At 35.6% G+C, this 13,648-nt stretch overlaps 1 protein-coding gene across 4 annotated transcripts in view; it reads left to right on the forward strand.

Moving 5' to 3' along the window:
- The window catches only part of GABRA1 (gamma-aminobutyric acid type A receptor subunit alpha1), a 44,015-nt gene that overhangs the window by 4,046 nt on the left and 26,321 nt on the right, over nucleotides 1-13,648 (forward strand). For all 4 annotated transcript variants that reach the window (XM_037398148.1, XM_037398149.1, XM_037398150.1 and 1 more), the window contains exons 3-4: nucleotides 2,543-2,655; nucleotides 12,611-12,678. In XM_037398148.1, the coding sequence (XP_037254045.1) occupies nucleotides 2,543-2,655; nucleotides 12,611-12,678 (181 nt within the window). The remainder of the gene's footprint in view (nucleotides 1-2,542; nucleotides 2,656-12,610; nucleotides 12,679-13,648) is intronic.

Below are 13,648 nucleotides of genomic sequence, written 5' to 3' on the forward strand. Positions count from 1 at the left end.
AAAGTGACAATTAAAATGCATTGGACTAGTGTTTAAAAATTATATGGTGTGTCACTATTATAATGACCTGTAGATGGAGTTAGTGCACAGTTTTTTATTATACTGTGGTTTAATATGAAAACACAATCGCATAGTCCCTTTTTCCTCAAAATGTACACACCTTACATGAAATAGATCTGTTTCTAAAGCCATTTTGTCATAGTAATTTCCCTTGCCTTTTCTTCTGGAGTGCTGTTAATCCTTTATAATGAAAAACAATTGATGAATTAGAGAAAATGTCTGTGGTACAGGAAGACATAGTCTTTCCATATCATTATTCTTGTCATAAAAAACCAGCTTTCGGACTATTTTAATAGGTGTGTTTTGAGTGAAAAATCACAATCCCTCTGGACTTACAGTATGCTTCATACATACACAAACATGCAGATTCTTCCTGTTGTGACCATGTCGGTTAAACCCAGCCCTAACGGTGCTTTTTACCTCCCATAAAATGGTGGGAAGAACAGGTAAGGGTGCTGACAAATGCGACACCCAGAATGGAAGCGGTGTGTTATATTGCATCCTTTCTGACTGCACTGCCACTAGTCCATCTTTCTGACGCCTCTTCTGCAAACATACTCGTTTATTGAGCACAAAAATTTCTGAAGTGTTTTTATATCCTTTTGCCACCTTAATCCTGATGACCTTCTGCTATCCTTGAGATATGTATGTACAGCAACTTGTTTACTGACAATGAGTGTTAACGTAACATTTAACCCAGTGAAAAGTCTTGTGTTGCAATTCCACGCAAAGCGTAAGTGGAATGATCCTTTGAAAGATAATGCTCGCTGGAGACAGCAGGAGAACTTGTTAGCTGGTAACATATAGGAAACATAAAAGAAAAAAAATACTAACGTCTGTGACTTAAAATTCAACATTAGGTATGAAAAATAAATATAAATCAACCTAATTTTTTTATTCAGTGAAGTTATATGATATGGCTACAGGAAATTCATAGTATTTTTTAAAACTGTTAGAGATTTTGTCTTCTTTATTAGAATCAGTGATCTATATGCCCTGAAACCCCTGAAAATCATTCTCTGCAAAGTCACATCCTATTGAAATAAAACAAAAGTGAGTAAAACTGTGCGCCTCAGTTCTGAAACTCACTGAAATTTGTAGTGTTCCGTATTCAAACCTGTACTGCAAATTCACCGGGCAGCATTTGCAGAGCACCTATATTCAGGGTACCTTTCCTCCTCCTCTCTGTGTTTGAGACAAGTGGGATGTATGTGTGGGATACACAAAGGATGTTTGACTGATGCAGCTTCCAGAAAATCATCTTGTAGGTATTTTAATAGAACCAGCTCATTTCATGTAACAGTATATTCCTCCCAAGACGCTCTTTGCTGGTTAGAGCAGGAGCAACTGGCGGAGCAGAGACCCACGTGTCGCTGGAGCAGCGTGGAGAACGAGCTGCCCAATGGAAGAATCACATTTGGGGCTAGACTTGATCCTAACAAAGGCTTTTGGCACTTCACTGTTTACCCAGTTCAGTAGCAATTTGGGTGACAAAATTATGTTTTGGAAAGCAGTGGTTTTGCTTTTAGTCATGATGACTACACATGTTTATAATGGAAGTCTTCCCAGCAAAGAGGGAAAAAGTGATACTGGGTTTGGCTTTAAGACAACTGTAATCTGTGATTAAGGGAATCATCTATGACAGCGTATTTGGTAAAGGTTTCAGATTTAAGAGAAAGATTGATTCTGATGTCATCTACAGCAGACGGAAAGCACAGCCTAAGGATTTCATTATGATTTGTGTTGATGGAAGTAAGATTTTGGTAGGTGAGTTCAAAGAGCTTAATTTTATCCTTGTTCAAGCAAAATTTCAGAACCTTTGGCTGAGTTAGAGATAAACATTAGGGATTTGTAAGTGAAGCTTTATAGACATGAGAGATTTCTACATCAACAGATGGTTTTGTTACACATTTGTAAGGAAAAGTTGGAGGTATTCCTCCAAATCTAATCGCTAAAGGAAAAGAGGAAATAAAACAAAATTCTCACTCACTTGATTTACTTCTATATTCATAAAGATGACAACTCTGCGTTTTTTGTTTTATCTTTATTTTAGCGTTTCTTTTCAGTACTTAAGTGTCAGTGTTCTAAATTGTTGTATCTTTCTTTGTATGCAACCCCTTTATAACTATTATGAATTAAAGACATTATCTTTTGCTGACAAATGAGCCTTTTCCTGAGGAACACATGTGTTAGAGCATTATAACCATTAATGAATAATGAGATAAACATTAAGGAACTGATTTTCTATTTGCTCACCATTTATAGAAAGGCACTGATTTTCTACAGTTTTACAAAAAAATATACAAATTAAGAAGAAAATATTTAAGTGAAAGAACTCTATAAAGCACTACAGTTTTGTTTTATGGAGGAAATTTTGTGACCATAAACCAGTATAAGCAAGATTAAACAGGCTTGGGAATTACTATTTTGTAAGGTTATTGGTGAATTACTGTTTTTTCAGTTTAACTGTTCTGTATTTCAGCTACGGACAAACCTCGTCACAAGATGAACTTAAAGACAACACCACAGTATTTACCAGAATATTGGATCGTCTGCTGGATGGTTATGATAACCGCTTGAGACCAGGACTGGGAGGTGTGTTGTATTATAATTTTCAAGGTTGCACGCAGTTAAAACAAAGTTATTTTTTTCATTATATACTTGTTTTAATTCTATTTATATATACACGTAAAATAATGCTGATATGTAATACCATTTTTTCAAAAAATGCCATGTTTTCTCTGTCATTCACATACTCAGTTTTCTCACGCTTATATCCAAAAGAAGAAGAAAATAGTTCACAATTCAAGAAGATATCTGGATAAATATTAAAACTTTGAATATATGAAGAACAAAAGACAATAAAATATGACCTGTGACCTGACAAATGACGAGTTTATGAATCAGGCCTAAGCAGTACATCTATCTATGACTTTCTTCGTAAGAGGATTTGGCTTTAAAAGTAAAAGCATCAATCAACCCTAGTCATAAAAGTCTTAGAGAAGTTTATAAGATATTTTTTTTCTGCTTATGTATGTCAGGATTTGTTTCTGTGACATTTTGTCTTCACAGCTTAGTAAAAATGTCTGTCATCTGTTTTTGGTGCTGAATCCATAGAAGGGTACAAAATCACACAGCAATTACAGCTTTCTGAAAACATTGTTACAGAACCTAGACTTTAGTAGCATCTCTGTGTCCATGCATAGATTTGTTCTACGGTGACATGATCCCAAATCTGGGTCTTAAAAGCTCGTTGTTCCCAAACATGAAAGTTCTAAACTTACAAGCAAAATTTGTTCTTTCCAGTGCATGGGAAGGTTGGGTTTACTTCTTTCAGATGACTTTTTGTTTGTTTGGGTTTTACTTTTGGACAGTTCAGGTAAAATGAAACAAAGGAACCCATCCCACAAAGTATAGTTCAACCTGTTTTCATATAATAGCTCTCAGAGGAGCTGCATTATAGGAAGAACAGGGTACTGCATTAAGAATTCTGACGCCATCTCCTGTGGATGAAATGGAAGGTAATTAAAAGTAAGCTTATTCTGCGGTTTGAGGCTACCATCTTACAACAGTTCTTGAATTTTGAGCCAGCTTCTTCAATGGTTTGACTTCACTAACTTCAAGGACCGGTTAAAGATAAAATTCTGTTTATAAAGTATTAACACATTTAAAAATGGGTTGGTCTGTAAATTTTTGTGTGCAATTTCAGATAATACAGAACAAAATAAGAATCACTTTTTACTTTTATCTACCCGTACTTTTGCCTGCTTACTTGTAAACCCTTGGACTAGTGTAGAAATAAATGCTCCTTATTCTTTGATTAATGCAACTGTACAGTTCAGTCAGCTACTATATCACAGTAAATAAACATAGCAGAGAGGGAAATAAATAAATGAAACTCTGTAAACTGTGTAGAGTCTGGTACATGTCTACAAGAAAAATCTGAGCATATAATGATTTCTTATATGAGTTTTGTAGCTATTATTATTTGTTTAACAGCTACTAGAAGAGCAAACAGAGATGCAAAAGGACTTTCTCTCATTCTCCAGATTGCAATTTAGAGAACTAAGCACATCAATGTAGAGTCTTACGTATGTGTATATATATATATGTTCTGAAGCCAGACTGCAAGGGTGTGCTGGGAAACCGGGTCTGTGTACCTCGTGAAAGGAGCATCCAGTCCAGTTAAAATTTATTTCTGACAGAAAGACTGTTTAATGGAACTGCCTCTAGAGGAGGAAAGGAGTCTCTTCACAAACCTTAATAGCCATTTACATCACTATCAGTTAAAAGCAAGGATGAATGGAGGGTAGGAAACATGGGGTGGAGGGAAAGCACTGTTGGAGTATTTTCTCTAACCAATGGTTAAAGAGAAATTTAAATAATCTTTACATCCCTCCTTTTTTTGAACCGTGTTGCGTGTTTCTGCCTGTAGCCGAGAACCTTGAATATCACAATTTCCCTGCTGCTTAGTACATTACAGTTTCACAGTGTCAATTCAGCAGAGTAAATATAATTTATCTATTTGTCAGCTTTGAATACTAGAATGAAGAGTACCAGGACTTTTTAAAAAAATCCTACATTTGATAAAATTGTGGTCAGTAAACTAATGTTTAAAATCAAATCTAGTAAGAACTAGCTTTAATCCTTTGACTGTTGAATAATGCTTTATTCAGAAGACATAAATTATAGATTTCAAAAACTAGGGACAAACATCTAGGCCAATGTTTTCAATTCTGATACCAATATATAATAAAGGGTTTGCTCAGGAATTTTGATATTCACCTTACAAAATCTTCTTGCTGAGGTATCTAAATATGAGCTGAGAAACTCAGGGTGACTCAGTTCTGACACATTTGGTTTAGACACTTGGTATAATGGAGAAATGTATTCTGAAATGTTCCACATGTAAACAGATACAGTGAGAAATCTAAACCAATATATCAAATATAGCATGGGTTTTGGAGTTGGAACGTCAATAGCCTTCAATTATAGCACAATCTTTTGCTGGAAATTTAAAAATGTATATGGTTTCATTTTTCTTCCCAATATCAGTGATGACTTCTTATTAAATATTTCAATCAGAACATCATTTTCATCTACTGTAAAGAGAAAGTTGAGAAAGCTACTAATGTAACAGCATTTTTAGAAATAAAGAATTAGGTCTAAAACTGATTCATTCCATATTAGCAGTTATGTAGCTATCACAGAATTTAAGAGACCAGACCCTCATACATATATATGTTGAAAAATTTTATGATGTTAGGCACAATAGAAATCTGTGTACCACCAAGTATGTTATAGCACTCTTCCAATTATCCACAATTTTCTATCCTGTTCTTTCTACGCCTTCTGAGAAACTGCAGATGAAGTAAAACATTGCATGTACAGTTACTTTCCTCTACATAAAGGGGCATGTTGTGGAAAAGTCTCGGCTTATCCCTGTACGACCTCTCCTTCTGTAATGCAGTTTTTCAAATATATACACCTACAGAAAACAGAATTCTATGCTTGAACAGAAATAGAAAAGAGAACTAGTTTCTCTCTTTCTCACCTATGGAAGAAAAGGTAGATGGTAGATTTTCTTCAGTCAGTTTATTTGTTTCTCCTCCCTCATGTTTGTTTGTATGCGTGAAGAATTCAGTGACAAAGTGGTATGTTTAGTGAAAATTTGTAATCAATTTTGAAAGGGGTTTGATCTTGATCTTGCTCTACTCACAGGAGTATTCTCCTCCTTTGCGAAGTAGAAGTGATGATATTTCTCTATCCCAAATTTGCAAACTTCCTATTAGTGTGGTGAACAGTTTCACTGTTTGGTGTAGAAATACCCTCGTGAGGCAGACAAGGCACCATGAAGCCAGGAACTAGCTCCTGGCGAGATCTCATTACAAAGAAACACTGTTGGTCCTATACTATAAATTTATTGGAAAGCCAGGTTAAAAGGTGGAGCATTAAGATAATGAAAAATTTCAAGGTGCTGAATTTTGAATTACTCTTTCAGCATGCATGCAATCAGTGCTAGATTAATACTAAGTGTTCCCTTTCCTTTTTTCAGATGTTCTTTTGAGGTATCACTTCAAAAGGAAAACTAAAAAACACACATGCTCCATAAAAGAGTATGGGAATGAAAACCATTATTTGTCAGATAACCCAGTAAGGCCATATCTGAAATTAACTGAGCAGCTCCAAGCATTTTGCCGTTAAACAAAGAAGGAATTATTTCTCATTAACAGGAATATAAAAAACGAGAGAAGGTGACCCACAGGGAAAAATTATAGTGATTGAATATGTTCATTATTTTTAAAATGGCATTGTGGCTAAAATGAATCTGATTTTTCTTTGAAAGAAACACGCAGCGCTATGTTATGCATTGGCACATTTACACCTCTTATCAATAATTGTTGATATAAATTATGTTATTTGGATGTTTGCCTCCTTCATATGGGGGCATAGTGACTTAGTCAGACATTGCTAGGAAAGAGCATCTGTTGTACCCATCCATAAAGATGGACAAATAACTACATTTACATTACATTATTTATGCCTGGAAAATAGAACTTTCAAAATGAATGTAAAAACATTCTGAATCACACTAGAGGACACCTATTAACTGTATAAGAGGATAATAATTTACAAAAAGCAGGGAGGAGGAATTGCAGAGAGTAACATATTGAAGCTGAAAAAAGAGGAAATCATGTTAGACATTAAGGGAAAAAATAAACAGTGAAGTTATTTAGGACATAGCATGATTTTCTATGGGAACTATCTGGATCCTAAAACCTGAGGTGATCAAAACCAGGCTAAATAATAAAGATGCTCTTCCCTTTTTAAACATACAATCCCAAACAAAATAAAGACTCGGACAGAGCTAGGAAGGAGTCAAATAAGGAGGAAAATTCACCTCAGTGTTTGGTGACCTCTCCTCATAAGCAACTATATTTAGAGCGGGAGTTTAAAAGAATTGAAAAACAACAAAAAATGATGAAATGATGGAAAAAATAAGTTCCTCAGATAAATGGATATGCCATTGCCTTTTGTTCTGGGTTGGCTTCATGGGGGGAATAGAGATGAACCCTGGGATGCCAGCAATGCAGATGTGGAATACCACAGTGGAGGGAGGGTGGCTGTGCACAGGGCAGGTTGGTTGTACTTGATGCTGAGATTCATTAACATGAAATCAGGTACAGCTACCAATTTTTTAAGACTGTCACCTTTGCAGTGCACACATCCCCTCTTTATAACTAAATGATACCATGTGGTCTGTGGCTTTTTAACTCAGAATAATTGTACATGTGGTTTATCCCTTTAAAAGTGATTTTGTAGTAGAAAGGTTGTTTATACAGAACTAAGAAGAATAAGAGTAGGTTAGATTATTGATTATCTTCCTAAATGACATTTGCTTTTATAGTTGGGTTGAATGCCCATTAGATCATCCCAAGCAGATTATCAACATTTTCAGTATTGAACAGAATTATACTTGTTTTATGCTATCAGTAAAAGCTATTTGTTGATCTCCTCTGTGTGATGTTTATGAAAATTGAGTATGACTGTCCTTAAGTGGAATGTCGGTCCATCTCAGGCGATTCATTACTTCCACAGAGTGCTTATCTTAAAAGTGACGGAAAATAAACCTGACAGTATTATGTTAATTAGCTTTTAAAATTCAGGTTTATGAGAACATTATCTATAAATATATGATAAACTAACCTCTTGGTGATTGACGTCCCAATGGAAATTGTTGGATGTGAACTCATATCTGAGCTAACAAAGTTTAGGGAAAACATGGGCTTGGTCTGTATGTATAATAAAGAATTAGTTAAGTGTTTCTACTATAAATGAAGAGAGTCCTACACATAATTCTGTAAATAAAGCATATATACTATTTTTAACTTATATACTTATTCTTAACTATACACTATACTATACTTTATAAAAACTGAAAGGGCTGATTTTGGTCTTTTTTCCACTCTGTAGGCACCACACTGATGTAAAGACAACTGTAAAAAGCCATAGCAGACCCTAGGAAATTTGATTTCATAGAACAGTAGGGAGGTAGGGAGGATATGAGCAGCTTTGAGCTGTTAATTGGCGGGTGGAGCACCGCCGTGACACTGCACAGCTCTCGGTAAACCCTTCATAGCAGCACAGCCCACAGCTGGGTAATCACAGGACAGCTCGCTGTTCTCCCTTTTGGTTAGCACTTCTACAAAAGCAGCAGTGCAAAGTTCTTCTGAGTGTTATTTGTTGTGGTTATTCAATCAAAATACTTCATAGGATGCAACCAGGGTGATTAGTCTACATTACTTTTTTCAGTAATAATAGTGTACCTTATACATGCATCTAAATTCCTTTCATTCATAACCATAGGAAAAGTCTTCTCCACTTTAATAATTACAGCACACACGACAGATGGAGGAGGAACAAGTGCATTACTAACAAAAAAAAAAAAAAAAAAAAAAAGAGAGAGAACTTGAACTACCAAAATATGCAATTCAAATAAGCCTTGTGCTCAAATACCAGCAGGTCAGAAAGGGAAATAGTTAATGTGTAGTTCCCTATGATAAATAGGCTTATTTCCTGCTGTTTAAATAAATCTGTATTTCTTATTTTGTTCTCAATTTGTAATCCAATCACAATTCTAGCAATAATGAGCTCCCTGGGAGTTTAAATCAAAATATTTATTGTTATTAATTTTGAGAGTTTATGTTAGTCTAGCATCATTAGCAAAACGCAGTGGTTGTAAACAGTAAAATTACAGTAGTTGACGTTGACTGGTGCTTTCATAGCTGTATGTGGAGCAGCTGCCTGAGGCTGTTTCAGAGCACCTAGGTGTGTTACTCAGTTGCTATTTAGCTGATCAGTAACTACTCAAACCCTGTGGTTGCCTGAAAGTGAAACTAGTAAATCATTAATAATTTCCTTGGGTAACTGGAATTGTTACACGTTCTACAGGTATCCCTATATTCTTTAGTCCTGGTTCATGAGATAGATGTTGTAGTCAAGAGACATGGTCAACATCTCTACAACTGCTGAATTTATCCTCAGCAGGCCAGTCAGCTCCAGACCTGAGCTTGTTTTGTTCGACGACTTAGAATTTTCTCTAGTTCTTAAGGATATTGTGAAGGTTTTGAATATAGCCTAGGATCTGAGGTTACTGGAAAATGCATTCTGAGCGTTTGAAGCACAGTTTAAGCCTTCCCATGGTAATCAAGCTGCAGACTGAACGTGGTTAACCTTGATTCTAAATATATATCCCAACTGTATGAGTAAACACATGTCCTGTGCAGGAGTGACTCACAACTTCTGAAGCTCTTAACAAAGCACAGCTGAATCATCTAATTAGTAAAACAGTAAATAAAAATTTCAAAACTTCCATATGGCTTTGGAGGGGCTAATCTTTTTCTGTGTTCATGCACACTTTTTCATTGCTCTTGAAAATTCAGTACATATCAAAGAAAAAAGAAATCATTTGAAGGTGTACACGGTGGGTTTATGTGGATTTGAAGAAACCTGGGATTAGATGCTCTGCAAAAGTGTAATCAGTATAAAGATAACACAATCTTTTGTGAGTGCACAATCTGAATTTTCTATTGTTACTTACGATTTACATGCCACTTAAATTATGTTCAATGTTATATAGAAATGAAAGGCATCACTCATTTTTCCACTCCCTTGGAAATCTTCCATCTTACTGCCAAAGCCTTTAGTTTCCATTTTATGTCCTCAAAGAGATTTCCTTAAGCCTCAAACCTCTCTACTATGACCCTGTCTCCCAAAACTAGAATTCAGGATACCACCACGTGATGCGCTGCTGCTTCAAAGAGCATATTCTGTGCCTGTGCAAGGTAAATCAGCTGTATTTTACGAAAGACAGGCTCACTCAGAGCTGGGGCTCTGAGTTGATACCATTAAGGTATGAACACCTTGTGCCTGAAGAGCTTCTAGCATCTTCTATCTCCTAACCACACCAGTGGAATTGCCTCAGTTGAAAGGAGATGGAGAGATGGGAAGTCAGGATGAAAGATCTTTAAGAGTCATTTAAGTTTCACTTTTCAATATGTAAAAGGCTAATAGGTTTCATGATGATATTAGTTTCTCAGACTTGAGAAAAGGTGATTCAGCAGCTGGGACTTAAAGAATCTATTCAGCAAAGTTTTACCAGACCTTGTGAAATCTCCATCTGCTTTTTCTGCCAGCTGTTTCATACAAGACCACAGCCTCCTGGACTTTTGTGAAAGTGACGGGCAGAAGGAGAGAATACTTCCAAGCCAAGTAATTTCTGGACAACCATATGCTTCTTCCAGTAATAGAAGATAAAATTTTCACTCTGAACATTTTTAAGTCCAGAGCCAATTAGATGTCAAGAGAATATTACATTTCTTTAAGTCAGTTGAAAAGCTTGTAAACTATGATAAGGTCAAACATTAATTTCACTGGACAGCCAAGGAGGAAATTTCACCTATCCAGTGCTTTTGTCAATAGTCACTGCAGTTCCCACACGTCTCAGTTGCAGATACAAAGAATGAAAAGAATATTATTAGACAATTCAGCCATAGCACAGTATTTTACTTCCTGTGATTATGAATAATACATTGGAAATTTCATCCTTCAACTTTCTTAATGAGTCCTGGAGATTACTTTTTCTACCACCTAATTTTTGCATTAACTTGCTGACAGAGTACGTGTCATTCAGTGCATTACTAGAATGACAGTAGAGGCAGATCTAATATTACATCCTGATTATTGCTGTCTCACAAAAGGAGACATTTTATTGTATATCTATTAAACATTTATATATATTTAGAAGTTGTAGACTTTTTTGAGTGAAAGTGAAAAACCTGTATGTGTGTTGTAGAGCACTGATTCTTATTAGAAGTTTTGCATCAGATACAGAAATGTATGTTACTTAAGATTGATTCCTTATTTCACTTCTGTCAGAATTCGCTTGTCAGATAGAGCAAATCATATTTAAACAGCCCAAAGTCTTTTGAAATCAGAGGGTTGTATTCAATTAGTCTTTTAATTTCAGTATTTTATGATATTTAAATAACATTATATAGATAGCTACATGTATGTTTCTTAGTCTAATGAAAATTTTTGCCTACTGCATGACTTTTGCTTACTAAACATGTGCTTATATTTTAGCCACTTTTCTTTAGGACTACGTTCAATATTTCAAATTTATCAATTTATTTCTTTTTTGAAAGTTATTTAAGAAACTTATCACTCCTTCCACATTTGAAATTTCTACTAAAACCCCCATGCTGGCTCGTATAGCACTATACTAAATGTATTCACTTACATCACTGTAAATTCTGAAAGCTGATGGGGTTAGCTCCACTCAGCACTGTTTGGATTTATGCCTCCAGGTGGTGTTACTCCCTGCAGCTATATTTAAATCAACAGAGTAGTTTTGCTATATGCCATCTTGGGTGAATATTTTGTGATGTGTGGCCCAGAAAATACTGATATGTTCAGAAGTGACTGGTACCGTGTGCGTGTGTGTAGGGGGGAAGGAGAGGAAGTGGGAGGTTAAGTTTACATGTTTCTCAAAATGACTTTTAACAGTGGATCCGCAGAAGCCAGATGTCTGGCTCTTTCTGGAGATCAGCACCATTTTAGGTGTCTCAGGCTCAGCATTTCTGACCACTAAAATCATTACATTCTTCTGAAGTGTCCAAGGACATTGTGCCATGGAGCAAATTTACGTCTTTGAAATCACAAAGATGTATAGCTTTACGGTATAGCATATAGATATAATCTGGGTTATGTACATGTTATAGATTTCTGGATTATTATTTATACTAATCTATCATTGAGGCCTATAAAACAGATACGGTAGTTTAAGGGAAATCTAATGTTAGTGGCCATATCAATTTAAAAAGAAACCTACATCATTTGCAAACTATAGCTTTTACGCAAAATTCAAAAATTTTAGGAGGCAAAGTTCAGCTGATGCTTATTTGGAAAAGTTTGAAGTCCTTTTTGTTTATTGCAGTTAAGGGTAACACAGCCATTTCTAACTCACACCAATAAAATCTCTTGATGCTTTTATACACCATAATGTACTCTCTCTCTCCGTCTCTTTTTCTTCTATGTTCCCATGTCTCAATGCAAAATACATAATTCATAAGCCCAGGGTTAATTATTAGAGACCTTCATTCAGCTTGCCCAGAAACATTGAGTACTCAATGAGACCTGAGTACGGTGGAAAACTTTCAGCACTGTTTATATTGTCAAACAAGAAGATTTATTAGTCACAGAGTGAAAAGCTGTACACAACAGTGGAACTATGGCTGCTGTACTGGGGCGTCACAAGCCACGTCTCAAAAAGCTCTTTGGAAACACTGTAATAAAAAGACTGTTGCTGACAATATTGACTGTGAAATTATGTCTAGAAGCAGTAAATTATCAGGACCGTATTGTAGACCAATTTTAGAATGGCTAATCAAAGCCAATAATTTTTCTATTTATTGTGAGAATTGGTAGCAGTTAGATCTAATGAAGGCTGTTGATAGACACTCACTGTCCTAATTTCCTGCTTCATCAGAGCGTGTAACTGAAGTGAAGACTGACATCTTCGTCACCAGTTTTGGGCCTGTTTCAGACCATGATATGGTAAGTGATGGCCTATATTTCTACAACATTTATTTTCTCTTGTCTTTTTAATTTAGAGGATGAAAGATCGATGCAGTGACTTATTTACTCCTTTTAAGGCAAGGGTTTTTTTTAAACGTTGATTCCAAAACACTGTCGGCTTTGATGTGCTACCATTCCTGCTAGCTGTGACTCCATTTAAATGCCCTGAAATTAGCAGCCTCAGTGACTTTAATAATGTGTTTTAACAGACCTTATATTTGCTACATAATATATTATGAAATGCATTAGGGTTTGGATCCATATGCTTCTGAGAGTGGTCGCTCAGGTCCTTGCTGGCACATCACTGATCCAATTTGCCAAGAAAGGTCATCATCTTAAAATGCAATTAACACTTATGCCTACAGTGTGACATCCATACAGTCTAACCTGTATTTTTACACTAAAAGCTACTGATCAATGGGAAGTGACTTTCCTATATCTTGACTGCTGAAAGAGAAGAGAAGCTTAATGACTGAATTAGTGTCACTTCTTTATGGAATGAATATTGAAATCAAATTTCTAGATAGCAGCAGGGGATGGAGAAGTTCAAAAAACTGAATGAAGATGTTGTGAGCTGTGGTCTTAAGAGATATTAAAAATTGTGTAAAAAATACAGATAAGGTACTTTAGATTCTGCATATAAATGGGGTTTTAACAAGTAGGTTGGTATTGACAGGGAAAGCTTGGTCTGCAGCTACTACTGTCTGCTGGGTCCTATTTTAGGATGAATGCTGGAAACATCCTCATTGATTTACACAAAAAAAAAGAAAACAGTTCAACCTTGTAGCTGGCTACATTTAGCTAAATACACTCACCAAAAGAAAGATGAAAAAATTATCACAGGAAAGAAATTAAGTTCCATTTCTTACCACAAAATTAGCAGTTTAATTTGAACTGAAACTGTAGACAGGACTTAAACAACAGGTTATTACAAATTCCTGACTAGTCA

The sequence above is a fragment of the Falco rusticolus genome, chromosome 8 (genome assembly GCF_015220075.1).
Source record: "Falco rusticolus isolate bFalRus1 chromosome 8, bFalRus1.pri, whole genome shotgun sequence".
Classification (NCBI taxonomy): Eukaryota; Metazoa; Chordata; class Aves; order Falconiformes; family Falconidae; genus Falco; species Falco rusticolus.